Here is a 17,674-nt window from a genome sequence, read left to right as displayed (position 1 = left end):
AGACTGTTGTTTTGCCATGATGCAATATAGCAGGGCTGCCCAATCCCAGTCCTCGAGAGCTACTATCCTGCAGCTTTTAGATGCATCCCTACTCCAACACAGCTGAATCAAATGAATGGCTTGTTATCAGGCCTTTGCCAAACACGATGGCATGCTGAAGAGGTAATCAAACCATTTGATTCAGCTGTGTTGGAGTAGGGATGCATCTAAAAGCTGCAGGACGGTAGCTCTCGAGGACCGGGATTGGGCACCCCTGCAATATAGTATTAAATATGACTACATTTTAAAAACATCTATTATAGCATCAAAGTAAAACAAAAAAACTAAATGAAATGAATCAAAATGTCTAATCTGGCAAAACAAGAAAAGAAAAAAGGTTTCACCTTTAAATAAAAATCCAAATCACAAACACATTCTGATTTTTGTTGTGTGTGTTTTTTTGTGTGTGTTGTCACGTATAAAATCTTTGCACTCTGTCTCGGTGTCTGCCCGGCCGGCTCCGCAAGGCTACATATGTTTATTGTGTTGCTGCTTTCTTCCACTCGTCATTCTGCCTGGGCGGAGCTCAGGCCCACGCACCTGTCTGCAATTACGCTGCAACGTGTCCTGTCTGTATGGAGACTGAGAGCTGCCAGAGTAATAATGTAGATACAGGCCTCTTTCTCCTTCTGCTGCTGTTCATGCTTTTATTCCATTGATGTTGCTATCATTTGTAAATATATTTATTTGCTCTTATTTTATCAATTTACTGTCGTTCATGTATTTAATCTTCTTTGTATTTAAATATGATTTTTTTTAAGTAATGCCGCGAGATGGACAGTTAAATAAAGGTTTCATTGAATTAAAAAAAAGATTTAAAGATGACTGGTGGCGGAAGCAGAGCACAGACTGTCTGTGAGAATCTATCGCCATCGTGTGGTGCAGAGATATATTGCCATTGAATTTAGACAACGAAAGCTTGGCTCACAGAGCAGCTGCAACACGAACAAAAAACATTAAATAGCAACATGATATATTATATTATATTATATTATATTATATTATATTTATAGCTGTCGAAATTAACGCGTTAATTGCGATAATTAAATTTTGGAATTAATTACGTTAGAATATTTAACTATTTAGCGCAACACGCAGATAAGTCGCTCCCATAATTCCACTTGATTTGTTTACCGCGCCACTGAAAATGGAGAAGCAGGAAGCGGATGGCCTTCTGGATGGGGAATTTAAATACAAGAAGAACATAGATGGGACAATAAACAAACGCGTTGTAATTTGCACTCACTGTAGTAAAGAGTTTCAATTTCACCGTTCAAATTCGACCTTAAAATACCACCTTAATGCCAAACACGCGTTTGTCGGGGCAGCAGCTTCACCCGGCCTGCGTCAGACCACTCTTAGTGAACGCAGGCCACTCGGTAAGTCTTCTTTGGACAAACTGACCGACAATATAGCCAAATGGATAGCAAAGGACTGCAGACCGCTAAGCATTGTGGAGGACAAGGGCTTTGCGGATGTTTTAAAGGTTGCATCTCAGGACGCGTCCTACAAGCCCCCAGCGAGAAGCACAATAACAATTCGAATCCACGAACTGTATGAAACGGAGAAAAAGAAAAAAGAAGAGGCTTTAGTTCACACAGAATGCGTGGCTCTGACAGGAGACCACTGGACATCATTGAGTAATGACAATTACCTGGGAGTTACTGCGCATTTAATCACTGAAGCCTGGGGTCTGACATCCTTTGCGCTGACTATAATGAAAACGGAAGAGCGGCACTTTGCGGAGGCTTGTGCAGAGCAGTTCCAGACTGTTGCTCGCAGGTGGAGAATTGAGGAGAAGGTGACAACAGTAGGCACGGACAGTGCGCGCAATATGATCGCCGCGGCTCGCATCATGCCATTCAATCACATGCCGTGTACCGCGCACATTCTACAGAGATGCATCACAGTGAGTCTCGCAGACAGTGGCTTTGTCACTGCGCTGGCCAAATGCCGCAAAATTGTTGGCCATTTTAAGCACAGCCCAGCAAACACAGCAGAGCTGAACGCAGAGCAGGTGTCACTGGGGCGCAAGCAGGAGCCGTTGGCCCAGGACGTGCCTACGCGCTGGAACTCCACGCTGGAGATGGTGAAGCGCTTGATCCGCAACCAAACTGCAGTAACCGCGACTCTGGATAAACAAAAGCATAAACTTGTCCTCCTGACGCCTCCAGAGTGGGACAAACTCCAGAGACTGGAGACACTTCTAGAGCCCTGCAGGTGAGCCTGTCATTGTGACCATAATTGTAGGTTTAGATTAAATGTATCAAACATACATCTTAAATCAGTTTTGTTATTATGAAAATGTCTTATTTAAAAAATAAATGAAATCAAATATTTTATTAATATTACCTAGTATTAAAAAGCTTTTTTTAATTTGCTGTCTTATCTCTCTCTCTGTGTGTGTGTGTGTGTGTGTGTGTGTGTGTGTGTGTGTGTGTGTGTGTGTGTGTGTGTGTGTGTGTGTGTATTCCACTGCAGATATGTGACTGAACTGCTGGGAGGAGAGGCCTACGTCTCCTGCTCTGTAGTTCTACCAGCCTTCTGCCACCTGCGCCGTGTCATGGAAGTAACTGATGAGGACCCTGCATATGTGGTGAGGTTTAAAGAGAAGTTTAAGGAAGACCTTGCTTCCCGCCAGGAACATACCAACTATGCATGGCTCCAGATCGCAACTGCACTGGACCCACGTTTTAAAGACCTACGCAGTGTGCCCAAGACTGACAGAGAAGCAGTGTGGACCACACTGGCAGGCATGCTGCATGAAGACTCTCCTAGAAGATCACACACTGCAGAAGAAGGTCCAGCCAAGAAGACTGCAACCCCCCCACTGTGCTTTGCCCTGATATCTGCAGTGTGAGGTTGGATCGCTCATTCTCATCCTCACACTGATGCCACTTATTTCGGTCTTTGTTTGACATAAAAGGGCATATTTGTCACTTTATTGCAACTATATTTGCACTCTTGAGCTCCTTCATTCACTGACTGATCATAAAGTTATTACTTGCGTTATGTATTCATCCGTTTGAACATAATTAATGAAGCCACATGTAATCACTAAAATTTGTATTTTGGGTACAATAAGAGAGTTTCAGATGGAATGCTGTTTTGTTTTGTTTAAATTTCACCAACTTGCTGATGCCCACGGTTGTGAGTGCGGCTTCTTGCTGTACATGGGTGGATGGTTGTAAATCACATCACAGATGCCAAAAACCTCTCAAACCAAGCCCCCTTGCCGGTGATGCTGTGCGCAACCTCGTGACGGAGTCAAGCATATTCAAAACACCCCCTCACCTCCCGTGTCAAACTCAAATGTCAGCCTATTTCATGTGTCACTTTTGGAGCAGTTGCCATCCCGACGAGCCATGGAGAAGTTCGTGTTTGTGTTATTTTACTTATTTGGTGTTCTGGTGTGTTTGGGCACCGGTCAGCACCATCGTGTTGAGCACGTGTTGGACCGTGGACACACCGGATTCAGTGGGAGAATAACGGTCAGGTGTACAGTTTACTGAGCACTGGGACTCAGTATCGTTTACCAGCACAGACACGGAGACGCGCTCAGCTTCTATTGAGAGCAAACAACCAAGTGAACCCTCCGGCTGCGTCCAGTAGACGAGACACACCGTCTGGGCCGGGAGCTTTCCGAGCATTCAGACTCTTAAACTGCTTCCTCGCATCTGCTTCATGAATATGAAGGGTTGTGGTGGGAGGAGGTGGTGTGAAATCCTCTTTTGTGTGGGGTGAGGAGGGGGGTGTTGTAAAAGTCCCCAAGAGCAATGATGAGAGAGTCCGGGAATGTCCGCTCCATGTGCAGTATCTGCTCCGCGAGTGCGCACTGAGCTGCCTGCGCATCCGCATCTGGCGGGATGTAAACAGCGGCCAAGATGAATGAAGCAAACTCCCGCGGAGAATAAAACGGTTTGCAGTGAATAAAAAGGTATTCCAGAGAGGAAGAGCAGTGCTGAGCAATCACTGTTACATCTGTGCACCAGCCACTATTAATGTAGAAGCAGACACGTCCACCTGTGGTCTTACCAGAGAGAGAGGCCTGCCGGTCCGCGCGCAGCAGATGAAAGCCCTCCAGCTTGAGCGCGCTGTCCGGGATGTCCTCACAGAGCCACGACTCCGTAAAACACAAGACACAGGAGGAGGCAACGTCTCTGTTCATGCTTCTCATCAGGGCCAGCTCGTCCATCTCATTCCTGAGTGAGCGTACGTTGGAAAGGAAGATCCCAGGAAGAGCAGTTCGCAGTCCGCGTCTCCTCAGACGCACGAGTGCGCCGGCTCGCTTTCCTCGCTTTCGGCGTCTCACTTTCCTGATCAGAGTCTGCAGTAAATCTGCCGCAGATGCGACAAATATTGGAAGTAAATCCACAGGTGTTGTAGTCCTGTAGTTAAGAAGCTCTTCTCTAGTGTAAGAATATCCAGAGGAGTGCCCAGACACAGAAGTTATGCACAAAAACAAAACAGAAGTAACGCACTGAAGCACCGGGGCATCCATACGCGGCGGCGCCATCTTGGAACAAGGGACTTGTCTTTGAAAGGTAGAGTGTTAATTACTAAAGCTGAAGGGATATCCCGATGAACATATGCTGCTCTCTCCTTACATCTGGATAAGAAAAGTAGTAAAGATATTGACCGTATGCTCTTTAATTTTATATGGAAAAACCGTACGCACTATATTAGAAAAACTGTTGTGATGAATAAGTACGAATCAGGTGGGCTTAACGTCTTAGACTTTTCTACTTTAAATAACACTTTCAAAATTAATTGGGCCAAACATTTTCTTAAAACCCTACCTCTATCTGGAACTTTATACCATACCACATTTTCTCTCGTTTTGGTGGCTTTACTTTTATTTGAAATTGTAATTACAATGTTGAGAAAGTCCCTGTAAAGCTTTCATCCTTCCATAAGCAGGTCCTCTTAGCGTGGACCCTCATTTATAAACACAACTTCTCACCTCACAAATACCTTATCTGGAACAACAGAGATATTTTATAGAAAAATAAATCACTTTTCCTGGAAACTTGGCTCCAAAATGGGATCCTATTGGTGGCTCAGCTGGTTAGTAAAGAGGGACAACTACTTACTTACAACGACTTTATTGCACTATATAATTTTCCAATCAGTGTTCCAGATATCAAGCGGAAGACAGTCTGGATGGTCCCCCATAAATATTTGATTGTAAATAAGGTGAAAGAAGTCTCTTTTAAAATTCGACATACATGTTATCCAGCCAGTCACTACATGGTCAAATTTAAAAGGGACATAAATACTAATTGTACTTTCTGTGGGGATCATCCAGAAACGGTGACACATCTTTTTTGGTACTGTTCTTTTACACAGAGATTCTGGAAGGAATTTAGCAGCTTTGTTATTGTCCATATTTTAAGGGAGTTTTCTTTACGATGGGAAAATGTTTTATTCTGTTTCTTTAAGTTCCCCAAGAAGTATGAGAAATGTTTTTTATGATAAATTTCTTAATACTTTTAGCTAAATTTTTTATCCATAAATGTAAGTTTACTAACAAAACACCATATTTCTGTCATTATTTTAAGGATGTGCACATGCACATACAATCAATATCAGACTGCACCAACAAAAAGGCTCTCACAACAATATATGTATGTGAATTTTTGCGTGTATTCTTATAATTGTTACCTTTTTCTTTCACCCTTGGCTTTTTGTGTTCATGTTCTGTTGTATACTTCATCTGTTCGTATGTTGTATACTCATTGTTTGTTAAATAAAGTTTTAAAAAAAAGACACGCTTTGTTTAGACCCCCAAAATCCTTTCCACGCCCACCCCCGTGACATCACGCTCCAAAGCCCTGTTACGTCACAGAACGTGGTGATGTCATAGTGACAGTCCTTTCATCCTTTGATGTTCAAGTCTATAAATAGAGGACAGCTGTCAAAGGGAATTCATTAAGCTATCGTTTTGTTGGAGTGATACAGCACATAAAAAAGCAGAAATGAGTTCGAAAGCTAACAAAGACAGAAATGTTAATTTCTCGAAAACAATGGTTAAAAAAAGTGAAAAAGAAAAAGAAACATATGCCAGACAGTTCGAGCAAAGACTGCAGCCAATGATCGACGAGGTTGAAAAGCTCAAAACTGAGCTTGACTACTTCAAAAACCTGCATACAGTCAATAAGAAACGGATCGAGGATCTAACAAAAGAAAACAATGAACTTTTGCAGAATAATAAGCTGCTGGGTTCGGTCTTGGATGACAGGACAAACATCGCAGACAGGTTGGACTCGATAAAAGATGACCACGAAGCTCTGGTAAAGTTCCGCGCAGAGACGGAGAAAACTCTGGCTGAGCTTAAAGAAAAACACGAGGACGAAGTCCAAGTCCTGCAAGGACTGCTGGAAACAGAGAAAGAAAAGGTGGCACGTCAGCAATTTCACAACAGCCAAGTTGTTGAATTATTATTGAAACGCCACAAAGAGGAAAAAAATAAGATGCAGCAGTTTTACCAGGAAAATACTAAAAAACTGGAAAACAAAGCAAATGCTGCAGACAGGAAGTTAGAAGAGGTGATCAACATGTATGACTCCAAAATAGAAAAGCTGCAGACGGCAGTAAAAAAATAGTAGAGGTGTGACCGTCAATGCGGTTAAGGAACGCGAGGAAGAACGTCAATCCTCGCAGTGTTGGATTGACGGTGTTTTGTGGCATAATACACAGTTACAAGACGAAAATGAATTTATGGTTAAAAACATGAAAGAATTAACAGAGGAGAAAGGTCAAATGGGCAAAGTGATAGACGACCAAAAGGCCCAGAATATGGCGATCAAGCAGAAATGCCAGAGTAATATTAGAGCTCTGGCCTTGGAAAAGAAAATGAAGGCTATGCTTGAAGACGAAGTTGATTCTTTGAAAAAGAAAATTGAAGACGTCAAAAAGGCCCTAAGCACAGAGCAGGAAAACCACAGAAAGACAGCAGTGGACCGGCACAAAGTAAAAGCGGCACACAATCAGGCACTGGCTGAAAAGGTGGCGCTGGAAGAGAAACTGCGCTCCACAAAAAAGCAACGGGAAAGATTTATATCCAAAGTGAATTGGCTGGAGAAGAAAGAGCGCTACTTCCAAGAGGAATTGTGCCAGTGCGTTTTGTCCTTTGAAAAGGCATTTCCACATGAAGGTCACTTGAGAGGAAAAGAAAAGGTGGAATTTAGGGATATGTTCCACTACTTGAAAAAGAAATACGTAGACGGAGTGGAAGGCACCCCCTTTGTTGGAACAACGGAGTTTCTTGAAAAACAGCTGAACTGTCTACGTATCAGATGCAAGGATCTAGATGCAGCTTTACTAGCTAAAACACGGGAGCTGGAATCATTTAAAAAGCAGTACAATGACATGGTAAAGTCTTCCGAGTACGCTTTATTCCGACAAAGAGAGGAGCTCATTGGACCAGTGAACCAGATTATCCAAAAGGCTGCCAATGAAGAAAAAGAGATAGGTCATCTAAAATCTAGAGTGAAAGACGCTCAACTCCAGCTTAAATTAGAAAAACAGAAAGGACAAAAGCTGGCATCGTTGGACCATAGAAGCATGATGGGGAGATGTTCTGAGGAGACTCCGTCTCAGATTAATCCTCGTCCACTTCCAGGGAAAACTACATTTATTCAGGTACGTCCAAGACACCCTGGCAGAAGTGCAGGTATGGCTTCCCCAGTGAATCCTCCTGTAGAGTCTCCATCAACACCACCTTTCCTCAATTCTGATGATGGATTACCACCAGTTGATTGTTAAAAATTAACTGCTAAAATAGGCCATTAGAAGTATACTTCATCTTGTCTCCCTATATCATGGGTGGGCATTCTCAGTCCACGAGGGCCGGTGTCCCTGCAGGTTTTAGATCTCACCTTGGCTCAACACACCTGAATCACATGATTAGTTCGTTACCAGGCCTCTGGAGAACTTCAGGACATGTTGAGGAGCTAATTTAGCCGTTTAAATCAGCTGTGTTGGTTCGAGGACACATCTAAAACCTGCAGGGACACCGGCCCTCGTGGACTGAGATTGCCCACCCACCCCCAACCGGTCGCAGCAGATGGCCGCCCCTTCTTGAGCCTGGTTCTGCCGGAGGTTTCTTCCTAAAGGGAGTTTTTCCTCCCCACTGTCGCCCAGTGCTTGCTCAAAGGGGATCATTGGATTGTTGGGGTTTTCTGGCTTTTACTGTAGTGTTTTTACCTTACAGTATAAAGCAGCTTGAGGAGACTGTTGTTTTGCCATGATGCAATATAGCAGGGCTGCCCAATCCCAGTCCTCGAGAGCTACTATCCTGCAGCTTTTAGATGCATCCCTACTCCAACACAGCTGAATCAAATGAATGGCTTGTTATCAGGCCTTTGCCAAACACGATGGCATGCTGAAGAGGTAATCAAACCATTTGATTCAGCTGTGTTGGAGTAGGGATGCATCTAAAAGCTGCAGGACGGTAGCTCTCGAGGACCGGGATTGGGCACCCCTGCAATATAGTATTAAATATGACTACATTTTAAAAACATCTATTATAGCATCAAAGTAAAACAAAAAAACTAAATGAAATGAATCAAAATGTCTAATCTGGCAAAACAAGAAAAGAAAAAAGGTTTCACCTTTAAATAAAAATCCAAATCACAAACACATTCTGATTTTTGTTGTGTGTGTTTTTTTGTGTGTGTTGTCACGTATAAAATCGTTGCACTCTGTCTCGGTGTCTGCCCGGCCGGCTCCGCAAGGCTACATATGTTTATTGTGTTGCTGCTTTCTTCCACTCGTCATTCTGCCTGGGCGGAGCTCAGGCCCACGCACCTGTCTGCAATTACGCTGCAACGTGTCCTGTCTGTATGGAGACTGAGAGCTGCCAGAGTAATAATGTAGATACAGGCCTCTTTCTCCTTCTGCTGCTGTTCATGCTTTTATTCCATTGATGTTGCTATCATTTGTAAATATATTTATTTGCTCTTATTTTATCAATTTACTGTCGTTCATGTATTTAATCTTCTTTGTATTTAAATATGATTTTTTTTTAAGTAATGCCGCGAGATGGACAGTTAAATAAAGGTTTCATTGAATTAAAAAAAAGATTTAAAGATGACTGGTGGCGGAAGCAGAGCACAGACTGTCTGTGAGAATCTATCGCCATCGTGTGGTGCAGAGATATATTGCCATTGAATTTAGACAACGAAAGCTTGGCTCACAGAGCAGCTGCAACACGAACAAAAAACATTAAATAGCAACATGATATATTATATTATATTATATTATATTATATTATATTTATAGCTGTCGAAATTAACGCGTTAATTGCGATAATTAAATTTTGGAATTAATTACGTTAGAATATTTAACTATTTAGCGCAACACGCAGATAAGTCGCTCCCATAATTCCACTTGATTTGTTTACCGCGCCACTGAAAATGGAGAAGCAGGAAGCGGATGGCCTTCTGGATGGGGAATTTAAATACAAGAAGAACATAGATGGGACAATAAACAAACGCGTTGTAATTTGCACTCACTGTAGTAAAGAGTTTCAATTTCACCGTTCAAATTCGACCTTAAAATACCACCTTAATGCCAAACACGCGTTTGTCGGGGCAGCAGCTTCACCCGGCCTGCGTCAGACCACTCTTAGTGAACGCAGGCCACTCGGTAAGTCTTCTTTGGACAAACTGACCGACAATATAGCCAAATGGATAGCAAAGGACTGCAGACCGCTAAGCATTGTGGAGGACAAGGGCTTTGCGGATGTTTTAAAGGTTGCATCTCAGGACGCGTCCTACAAGCCCCCAGCGAGAAGCACAATAACAATTCGAATCCACGAACTGTATGAAACGGAGAAAAAGAAAAAAGAAGAGGCTTTAGTTCACACAGAATGCGTGGCTCTGACAGGAGACCACTGGACATCATTGAGTAATGACAATTACCTGGGAGTTACTGCGCATTTAATCACTGAAGCCTGGGGTCTGACATCCTTTGCGCTGACTATAATGAAAACGGAAGAGCGGCACTTTGCGGAGGCTTGTGCAGAGCAGTTCCAGACTGTTGCTCGCAGGTGGAGAATTGAGGAGAAGGTGACAACAGTAGGCACGGACAGTGCGCGCAATATGATCGCCGCGGCTCGCATCATGCCATTCAATCACATGCCGTGTACCGCGCACATTCTACAGAGATGCATCACAGTGAGTCTCGCAGACAGTGGCTTTGTCACTGCGCTGGCCAAATGCCGCAAAATTGTTGGCCATTTTAAGCACAGCCCAGCAAACACAGCAGAGCTGAACGCAGAGCAGGTGTCACTGGGGCGCAAGCAGGAGCCGTTGGCCCAGGACGTGCCTACGCGCTGGAACTCCACGCTGGAGATGGTGAAGCGCTTGATCCGCAACCAAACTGCAGTAACCGCGACTCTGGATAAACAAAAGCATAAACTTGTCCTCCTGACGCCTCCAGAGTGGGACAAACTCCAGAGACTGGAGACACTTCTAGAGCCCTGCAGGTGAGCCTGTCATTGTGACCATAATTGTAGGTTTAGATTAAATGTATCAAACATACATCTTAAATCAGTTTTGTTATTATGAAAATGTCTTATTTAAAAAATAAATGAAATCAAATATTTTATTAATATTACCTAGTATTAAAAAGCTTTTTTTAATTTGCTGTCTTATCTCTCTGTGTGTGTGTGTGTGTGTGTGTGTGTGTGTGTGTGTGTGTGTGTGTGTGTGTGTGTATTCCACTGCAGATATGTGACTGAACTGCTGGGAGGAGAGGCCTACGTCTCCTGCTCTGTAGTTCTACCAGCCTTCTGCCACCTGCGCCGTGTCATGGAAGTAACTGATGAGGACCCTGCATATGTGGTGAGGTTTAAAGAGAAGTTTAAGGAAGACCTTGCTTCCCGCCAGGAACATACCAACTATGCATGGCTCCAGATCGCAACTGCACTGGACCCACGTTTTAAAGACCTACGCAGTGTGCCCAAGACTGACAGAGAAGCAGTGTGGACCACACTGGCAGGCATGCTGCATGAAGACTCTCCTAGAAGATCACACACTGCAGAAGAAGGTCCAGCCAAGAAGACTGCAACCCCCCCACTGTGCTTTGCCCTGATATCTGCAGTGTGAGGTTGGATCGCTCATTCTCATCCTCACACTGATGCCACTTATTTCGGTCTTTGTTTGACATAAAAGGGCATATTTGTCACTTTATTGCAACTATATTTGCACTCTTGAGCTCCTTCATTCACTGACTGATCATAAAGTTATTACTTGCGTTATGTATTCATCCGTTTGAACATAATTAATGAAGCCACATGTAATCACTAAAATTTGTATTTTGGGTACAATAAGAGAGTTTCAGATGGAATGCTGTTTTGTTTTGTTTAAATTTCACCAACTTGCTGATGCCCACGGTTGTGAGTGCGGCTTCTTGCTGTACATGGGTGGATGGTTGTAAATCACATCACAGATGCCAAAAACCTCTCAAACCAAGCCCCCTTGCCGGTGATGCTGTGCGCAACCTCGTGACGGAGTCAAGCATATTCAAAACACCCCCTCACCTCCCGTGTCAAACTCAAATGTCAGCCTATTTCATGTGTCACTTTTGGAGCAGTTGCCATCCCGACGAGCCATGGAGAAGTTCGTGTTTGTGTTATTTTACTTATTTGGTGTTCTGGTGTGTTTGGGCACCGGTCAGCACCATCGTGTTGAGCACGTGTTGGACCGTGGACACACCGGATTCAGTGGGAGAATAACGGTCAGGTGTACAGTTTACTGAGCACTGGGACTCAGTATCGTTTACCAGCACAGACACGGAGACGCGCTCAGCTTCTATTGAGAGCAAACAACCAAGTGAACCCTCCGGCTGCGTCCAGTAGACGAGACACACCGTCTGGGCCGGGAGCTTTCCGAGCATTCAGACTCTTAAACTGCTTCCTCGCATCTGCTTCATGAATATGAAGGGTTGTGGTGGGAGGAGGTGGTGTGAAATCCTCTTTTGTGTGGGGTGAGGAGGGGGGTGTTGTAAAAGTCCCCAAGAGCAATGATGAGAGAGTCCGGGAATGTCCGCTCCATGTGCAGTATCTGCTCCGCGAGTGCGCACTGAGCTGCCTGCGCATCCGCATCTGGCGGGATGTAAACAGCGGCCAAGATGAATGAAGCAAACTCCCGCGGAGAATAAAACGGTTTGCAGTGAATAAAAAGGTATTCCAGAGAGGAAGAGCAGTGCCGAGCAATCACTGTTACATCTGTGCACCAGCCACTATTAATGTAGAAGCAGACACGTCCACCTGTGGTCTTACCAGAGAGAGAGGCCTGCCGGTCCGCGCGCAGCAGATGAAAGCCCTCCAGCTTGAGCGCGCTGTCCGGGATGTCCTCACAGAGCCACGACTCCGTAAAACACAAGACACAGGAGGAGGCAACGTCTCTGTTCATGCTTCTCATCAGGGCCAGCTCGTCCATCTCATTCCTGAGTGAGCGTACGTTGGAAAGGAAGATCCCAGGAAGAGCAGTTCGCAGTCCGCGTCTCCTCAGACGCACGAGTGCGCCGGCTCGCTTTCCTCGCTTTCGGCGTCTCACTTTCCTGATCAGAGTCTGCAGTAAATCTGCCGCAGATGCGACAAATATTGGAAGTAAATCCACAGGTGTTGTAGTCCTGTAGTTAAGAAGCTCTTCTCTAGTGTAAGAATATCCAGAGGAGTGCCCAGACACAGAAGTTATGCACAAAAACAAAACAGAAGTAACGCACTGAAGCACCGGGGCATCCATACGCGGCGGCGCCATCTTGGAACAAGGGACTTGTCTTTGAAAGGTAGAGTGTTAATTACTAAAGCTGAAGGGATATCCCGATGAACATATGCTGCTCTCTCCTTACATCTGGATAAGAAAAGTAGTAAAGATATTGACCGTATGCTCTTTAATTTTATATGGAAAAACCGTACGCACTATATTAGAAAAACTGTTGTGATGAATAAGTACGAATCAGGTGGGCTTAACGTCTTAGACTTTTCTACTTTAAATAACACTTTCAAAATTAATTGGGCCAAACATTTTCTTAAAACCCTACCTCTATCTGGAACTTTATACCATACCACATTTTCTCTCGTTTTGGTGGCTTTACTTTTATTTGAAATTGTAATTACAATGTTGAGAAAGTCCCTGTAAAGCTTTCATCCTTCCATAAGCAGGTCCTCTTAGCGTGGACCCTCATTTATAAACACAACTTCTCACCTCACAAATACCTTATCTGGAACAACAGAGATATTTTATAGAAAAATAAATCACTTTTCCTGGAAACTTGGCTCCAAAATGGGATCCTATTGGTGGCTCAGCTGGTTAGTAAAGAGGGACAACTACTTACTTACAACGACTTTATTGCACTATATAATTTTCCAATCAGTGTTCCAGATATCAAGCGGAAGACAGTCTGGATGGTCCCCCATAAATATTTGATTGTAAATAAGGTGAAAGAAGTCTCTTTTAAAATTCGACATACATGTTATCCAGCCAGTCACTACATGGTCAAATTTAAAAGGGACATAAATACTAATTGTACTTTCTGTGGGGATCATCCAGAAACGGTGACACATCTTTTTTGGTACTGTTCTTTTACACAGAGATTCTGGAAGGAATTTAGCAGCTTTGTTATTGTCCATATTTTAAGGGAGTTTTCTTTACGATGGGAAAATGTTTTATTCTGTTTCTTTAAGTTCCCCAAGAAGTATGAGAAATGTTTTTTATGATAAATTTCTTAATACTTTTAGCTAAATTTTTTATCCATAAATGTAAGTTTACTAACAAAACACCATATTTCTGTCATTATTTTAAGGATGTGCACATGCACATACAATCAATATCAGACTGCACCAACAAAAAGGCTCTCACAACAATATATGTATGTGAATTTTTGCGTGTATTCTTATAATTGTTACCTTTTTCTTTCACCCTTGGCTTTTTGTGTTCATGTTCTGTTGTATACTTCATCTGTTCGTATGTTGTATACTCATTGTTTGTTAAATAAAGTTTTAAAAAAAAGACACGCTTTGTTTAGACCCCCAAAATCCTTTCCACGCCCACCCCCGTGACATCACGCTCCAAAGCCCTGTTACGTCACAGAACGTGGTGATGTCATAGTGACAGTCCTTTCATCCTTTGATGTTCAAGTCTATAAATAGAGGACAGCTGTCAAAGGGAATTCATTAAGCTATCGTTTTGTTGGAGTGATACAGCACATAAAAAAGCAGAAATGAGTTCGAAAGCTAACAAAGACAGAAATGTTAATTTCTCGAAAACAATGGTTAAAAAAAGTGAAAAAGAAAAAGAAACATATGCCAGACAGTTCGAGCAAAGACTGCAGCCAATGATCGACGAGGTTGAAAAGCTCAAAACTGAGCTTGACTACTTCAAAAACCTGCATACAGTCAATAAGAAACGGATCGAGGATCTAACAAAAGAAAACAATGAACTTTTGCAGAATAATAAGCTGCTGGGTTCGGTCTTGGATGACAGGACAAACATCGCAGACAGGTTGGACTCGATAAAAGATGACCACGAAGCTCTGGTAAAGTTCCGCGCAGAGACGGAGAAAACTCTGGCTGAGCTTAAAGAAAAACACGAGGACGAAGTCCAAGTCCTGCAAGGACTGCTGGAAACAGAGAAAGAAAAGGTGGCACGTCAGCAATTTCACAACAGCCAAGTTGTTGAATTATTATTGAAACGCCACAAAGAGGAAAAAAATAAGATGCAGCAGTTTTACCAGGAAAATACTAAAAAACTGGAAAACAAAGCAAATGCTGCAGACAGGAAGTTAGAAGAGGTGATCAACATGTATGACTCCAAAATAGAAAAGCTGCAGACGGCAGTAAAAAATAGTAGAGGTGTGACCGTCAATGCGGTTAAGGAACGCGAGGAAGAACGTCAATCCTCGCAGTGTTGGATTGACGGTGTTTTGTGGCATAATACACAGTTACAAGACGAAAATGAATTTATGGTTAAAAACATGAAAGAATTAACAGAGGAGAAAGGTCAAATGGGCAAAGTGATAGACGACCAAAAGGCCCAGAATATGGCGATCAAGCAGAAATGCCAGAGTAATATTAGAGCTCTGGCCTTGGAAAAGAAAATGAAGGCTATGCTTGAAGACGAAGTTGATTCTTTGAAAAAGAAAATTGAAGACGTCAAAAAGGCCCTAAGCACAGAGCAGGAAAACCACAGAAAGACAGCAGTGGACCGGCACAAAGTAAAAGCGGCACACAATCAGGCACTGGCTGAAAAGGTGGCGCTGGAAGAGAAACTGCGCTCCACAAAAAAGCAACGGGAAAGATTTATATCCAAAGTGAATTGGCTGGAGAAGAAAGAGCGCTACTTCCAAGAGGAATTGTGCCAGTGCGTTTTGTCCTTTGAAAAGGCATTTCCACATGAAGGTCACTTGAGAGGAAAAGAAAAGGTGGAATTTAGGGATATGTTCCACTACTTGAAAAAGAAATACGTAGACGGAGTGGAAGGCACCCCCTTTGTTGGAACAACGGAGTTTCTTGAAAAACAGCTGAACTGTCTACGTATCAGATGCAAGGATCTAGATGCAGCTTTACTAGCTAAAACACGGGAGCTGGAATCATTTAAAAAGCAGTACAATGACATGGTAAAGTCTTCCGAGTACGCTTTATTCCGACAAAGAGAGGAGCTCATTGGACCAGTGAACCAGATTATCCAAAAGGCTGCCAATGAAGAAAAAGAGATAGGTCATCTAAAATCTAGAGTGAAAGACGCTCAACTCCAGCTTAAATTAGAAAAACAGAAAGGACAAAAGCTGGCATCGTTGGACCATAGAAGCATGATGGGGAGATGTTCTGAGGAGACTCCGTCTCAGATTAATCCTCGTCCACTTCCAGGGAAAACTACATTTATTCAGGTACGTCCAAGACACCCTGGCAGAAGTGCAGGTATGGCTTCCCCAGTGAATCCTCCTGTAGAGTCTCCATCAACACCACCTTTCCTCAATTCTGATGATGGATTACCACCAGTTGATTGTTAAAAATTAACTGCTAAAATAGGCCATTAGAAGTATACTTCATCTTGTCTCCCTATATCATGGGTGGGCATTCTCAGTCCACGAGGGCCGGTGTCCCTGCAGGTTTTAGATCTCACCTTGGCTCAACACACCTGAATCACATGATTAGTTCGTTACCAGGCCTCTGGAGAACTTCAGGACATGTTGAGGAGCTAATTTAGCCGTTTAAATCAGCTGTGTTGGTTCGAGGACACATCTAAAACCTGCAGGGACACCGGCCCTCGTGGACTGAGATTGCCCACCCACCCCCAACCGGTCGCAGCAGATGGCCGCCCCTTCTTGAGCCTGGTTCTGCCGGAGGTTTCTTCCTAAAGGGAGTTTTTCCTCCCCACTGTCGCCCAGTGCTTGCTCAAAGGGGATCATTGGATTGTTGGGGTTTTCTGGCTTTTACTGTAGTGTTTTTACCTTACAGTATAAAGCAGCTTGAGGAGACTGTTGTTTTGCCATGATGCAATATAGCAGGGCTGCCCAATCCCAGTCCTCGAGAGCTACTATCCTGCAGCTTTTAGATGCATCCCTACTCCAACACAGCTGAATCAAATGAATGGCTTGTTATCAGGCCTTTGCCAAACACGATGGCATGCTGAAGAGGTAATCAAACCATTTGATTCAGCTGTGTTGGAGTAGGGATGCATCTAAAAGCTGCAGGACGGTAGCTCTCGAGGACCGGGATTGGGCACCCCTGCAATATAGTATTAAATATGACTACATTTTAAAAACATCTATTATAGCATCAAAGTAAAACAAAAAAACTAAATGAAATGAATCAAAATGTCTAATCTGGCAAAACAAGAAAAGAAAAAAGGTTTCACCTTTAAATAAAAATCCAAATCACAAACACATTCTGATTTTTGTTGTGTGTGTTTTTTTGTGTGTGTTGTCACGTATAAAATCGTTGCACTCTGTCTCGGTGTCTGCCCGGCCGGCTCCGCAAGGCTACATATGTTTATTGTGTTGCTGCTTTCTTCCACTCGTCATTCTGCCTGGGCGGAGCTCAGGCCCACGCACCTGTCTGCAATTACGCTGCAACGTGTCCTGTCTGTATGGAGACTGAGAGCTGCCAGAGTAATAATGTAGATACAGGCCTCTTTCTCCTTCTGCTGCTGTTCATGCTTTTATTCCATTGATGTTGCTATCATTTGTAAATATATTTATTTGCTCTTATTTTATCAATTTACTGTCGTTCATGTATTTAATCTTCTTTGTATTTAAATATGATTTTTTTTAAGTAATGCCGCGAGATGGACAGTTAAATAAAGGTTTCATTGAATTAAAAAAAAGATTTAAAGATGACTGGTGGCGGAAGCAGAGCACAGACTGTCTGTGAGAATCTATCGCCATCGTGTGGTGCAGAGATATATTGCCATTGAATTTAGACAACGAAAGCTTGGCTCACAGAGCAGCTGCAACACGAACAAAAAACATTAAATAGCAACATGATATATTATATTATATTATATTATATTATATTATATTTATAGCTGTCGAAATTAACGCGTTAATTGCGATAATTAAATTTTGGAATTAATTACGTTAGAATATTTAACTATTTAGCGCAACACGCAGATAAGTCGCTCCC

The 17,674-nt window shown here is 43.1% G+C and overlaps 1 protein-coding gene and 1 pseudogene across 1 annotated transcript; both read left to right on the top strand.

Annotated features, from left to right (window-relative positions):
- Positions 1-6,017: 6,017 nt before the first annotated feature.
- LOC147300905 (uncharacterized) lies at positions 6,018-7,806 on the top strand (annotated as a pseudogene).
- Positions 7,807-9,458: 1,652 nt separating this feature from the next.
- On the top strand, positions 9,459-11,153 carry LOC147300904 (E3 SUMO-protein ligase ZBED1-like). Its single transcript, XM_086282284.1, has 2 exons — positions 9,459-10,531; positions 10,775-11,153. The coding sequence occupies exons 1-2, from the start codon at positions 9,459-9,461 to the stop codon at positions 11,151-11,153; spliced, it is 1,452 nt and encodes a 483-aa protein (XP_086138410.1).
- Positions 11,154-17,674: the final 6,521 nt, after the last annotated feature.

The sequence above is a fragment of the Aulonocara sp. 'chitande type north' Nkhata Bay genome, linkage group LG23, assembly GCF_057382095.1.
Source record: "Aulonocara sp. 'chitande type north' Nkhata Bay isolate Kocher_YH1m ecotype deep benthic linkage group LG23, A_spYH_male_GT1.1, whole genome shotgun sequence".
In the NCBI taxonomy this organism is placed as follows: Eukaryota; Metazoa; Chordata; class Actinopteri; order Cichliformes; family Cichlidae; genus Aulonocara; species Aulonocara sp. 'chitande type north' Nkhata Bay.
Note: the sequence above shows the minus strand (reverse complement) of the source record. Positions and strands in the feature narration are given on the sequence as shown.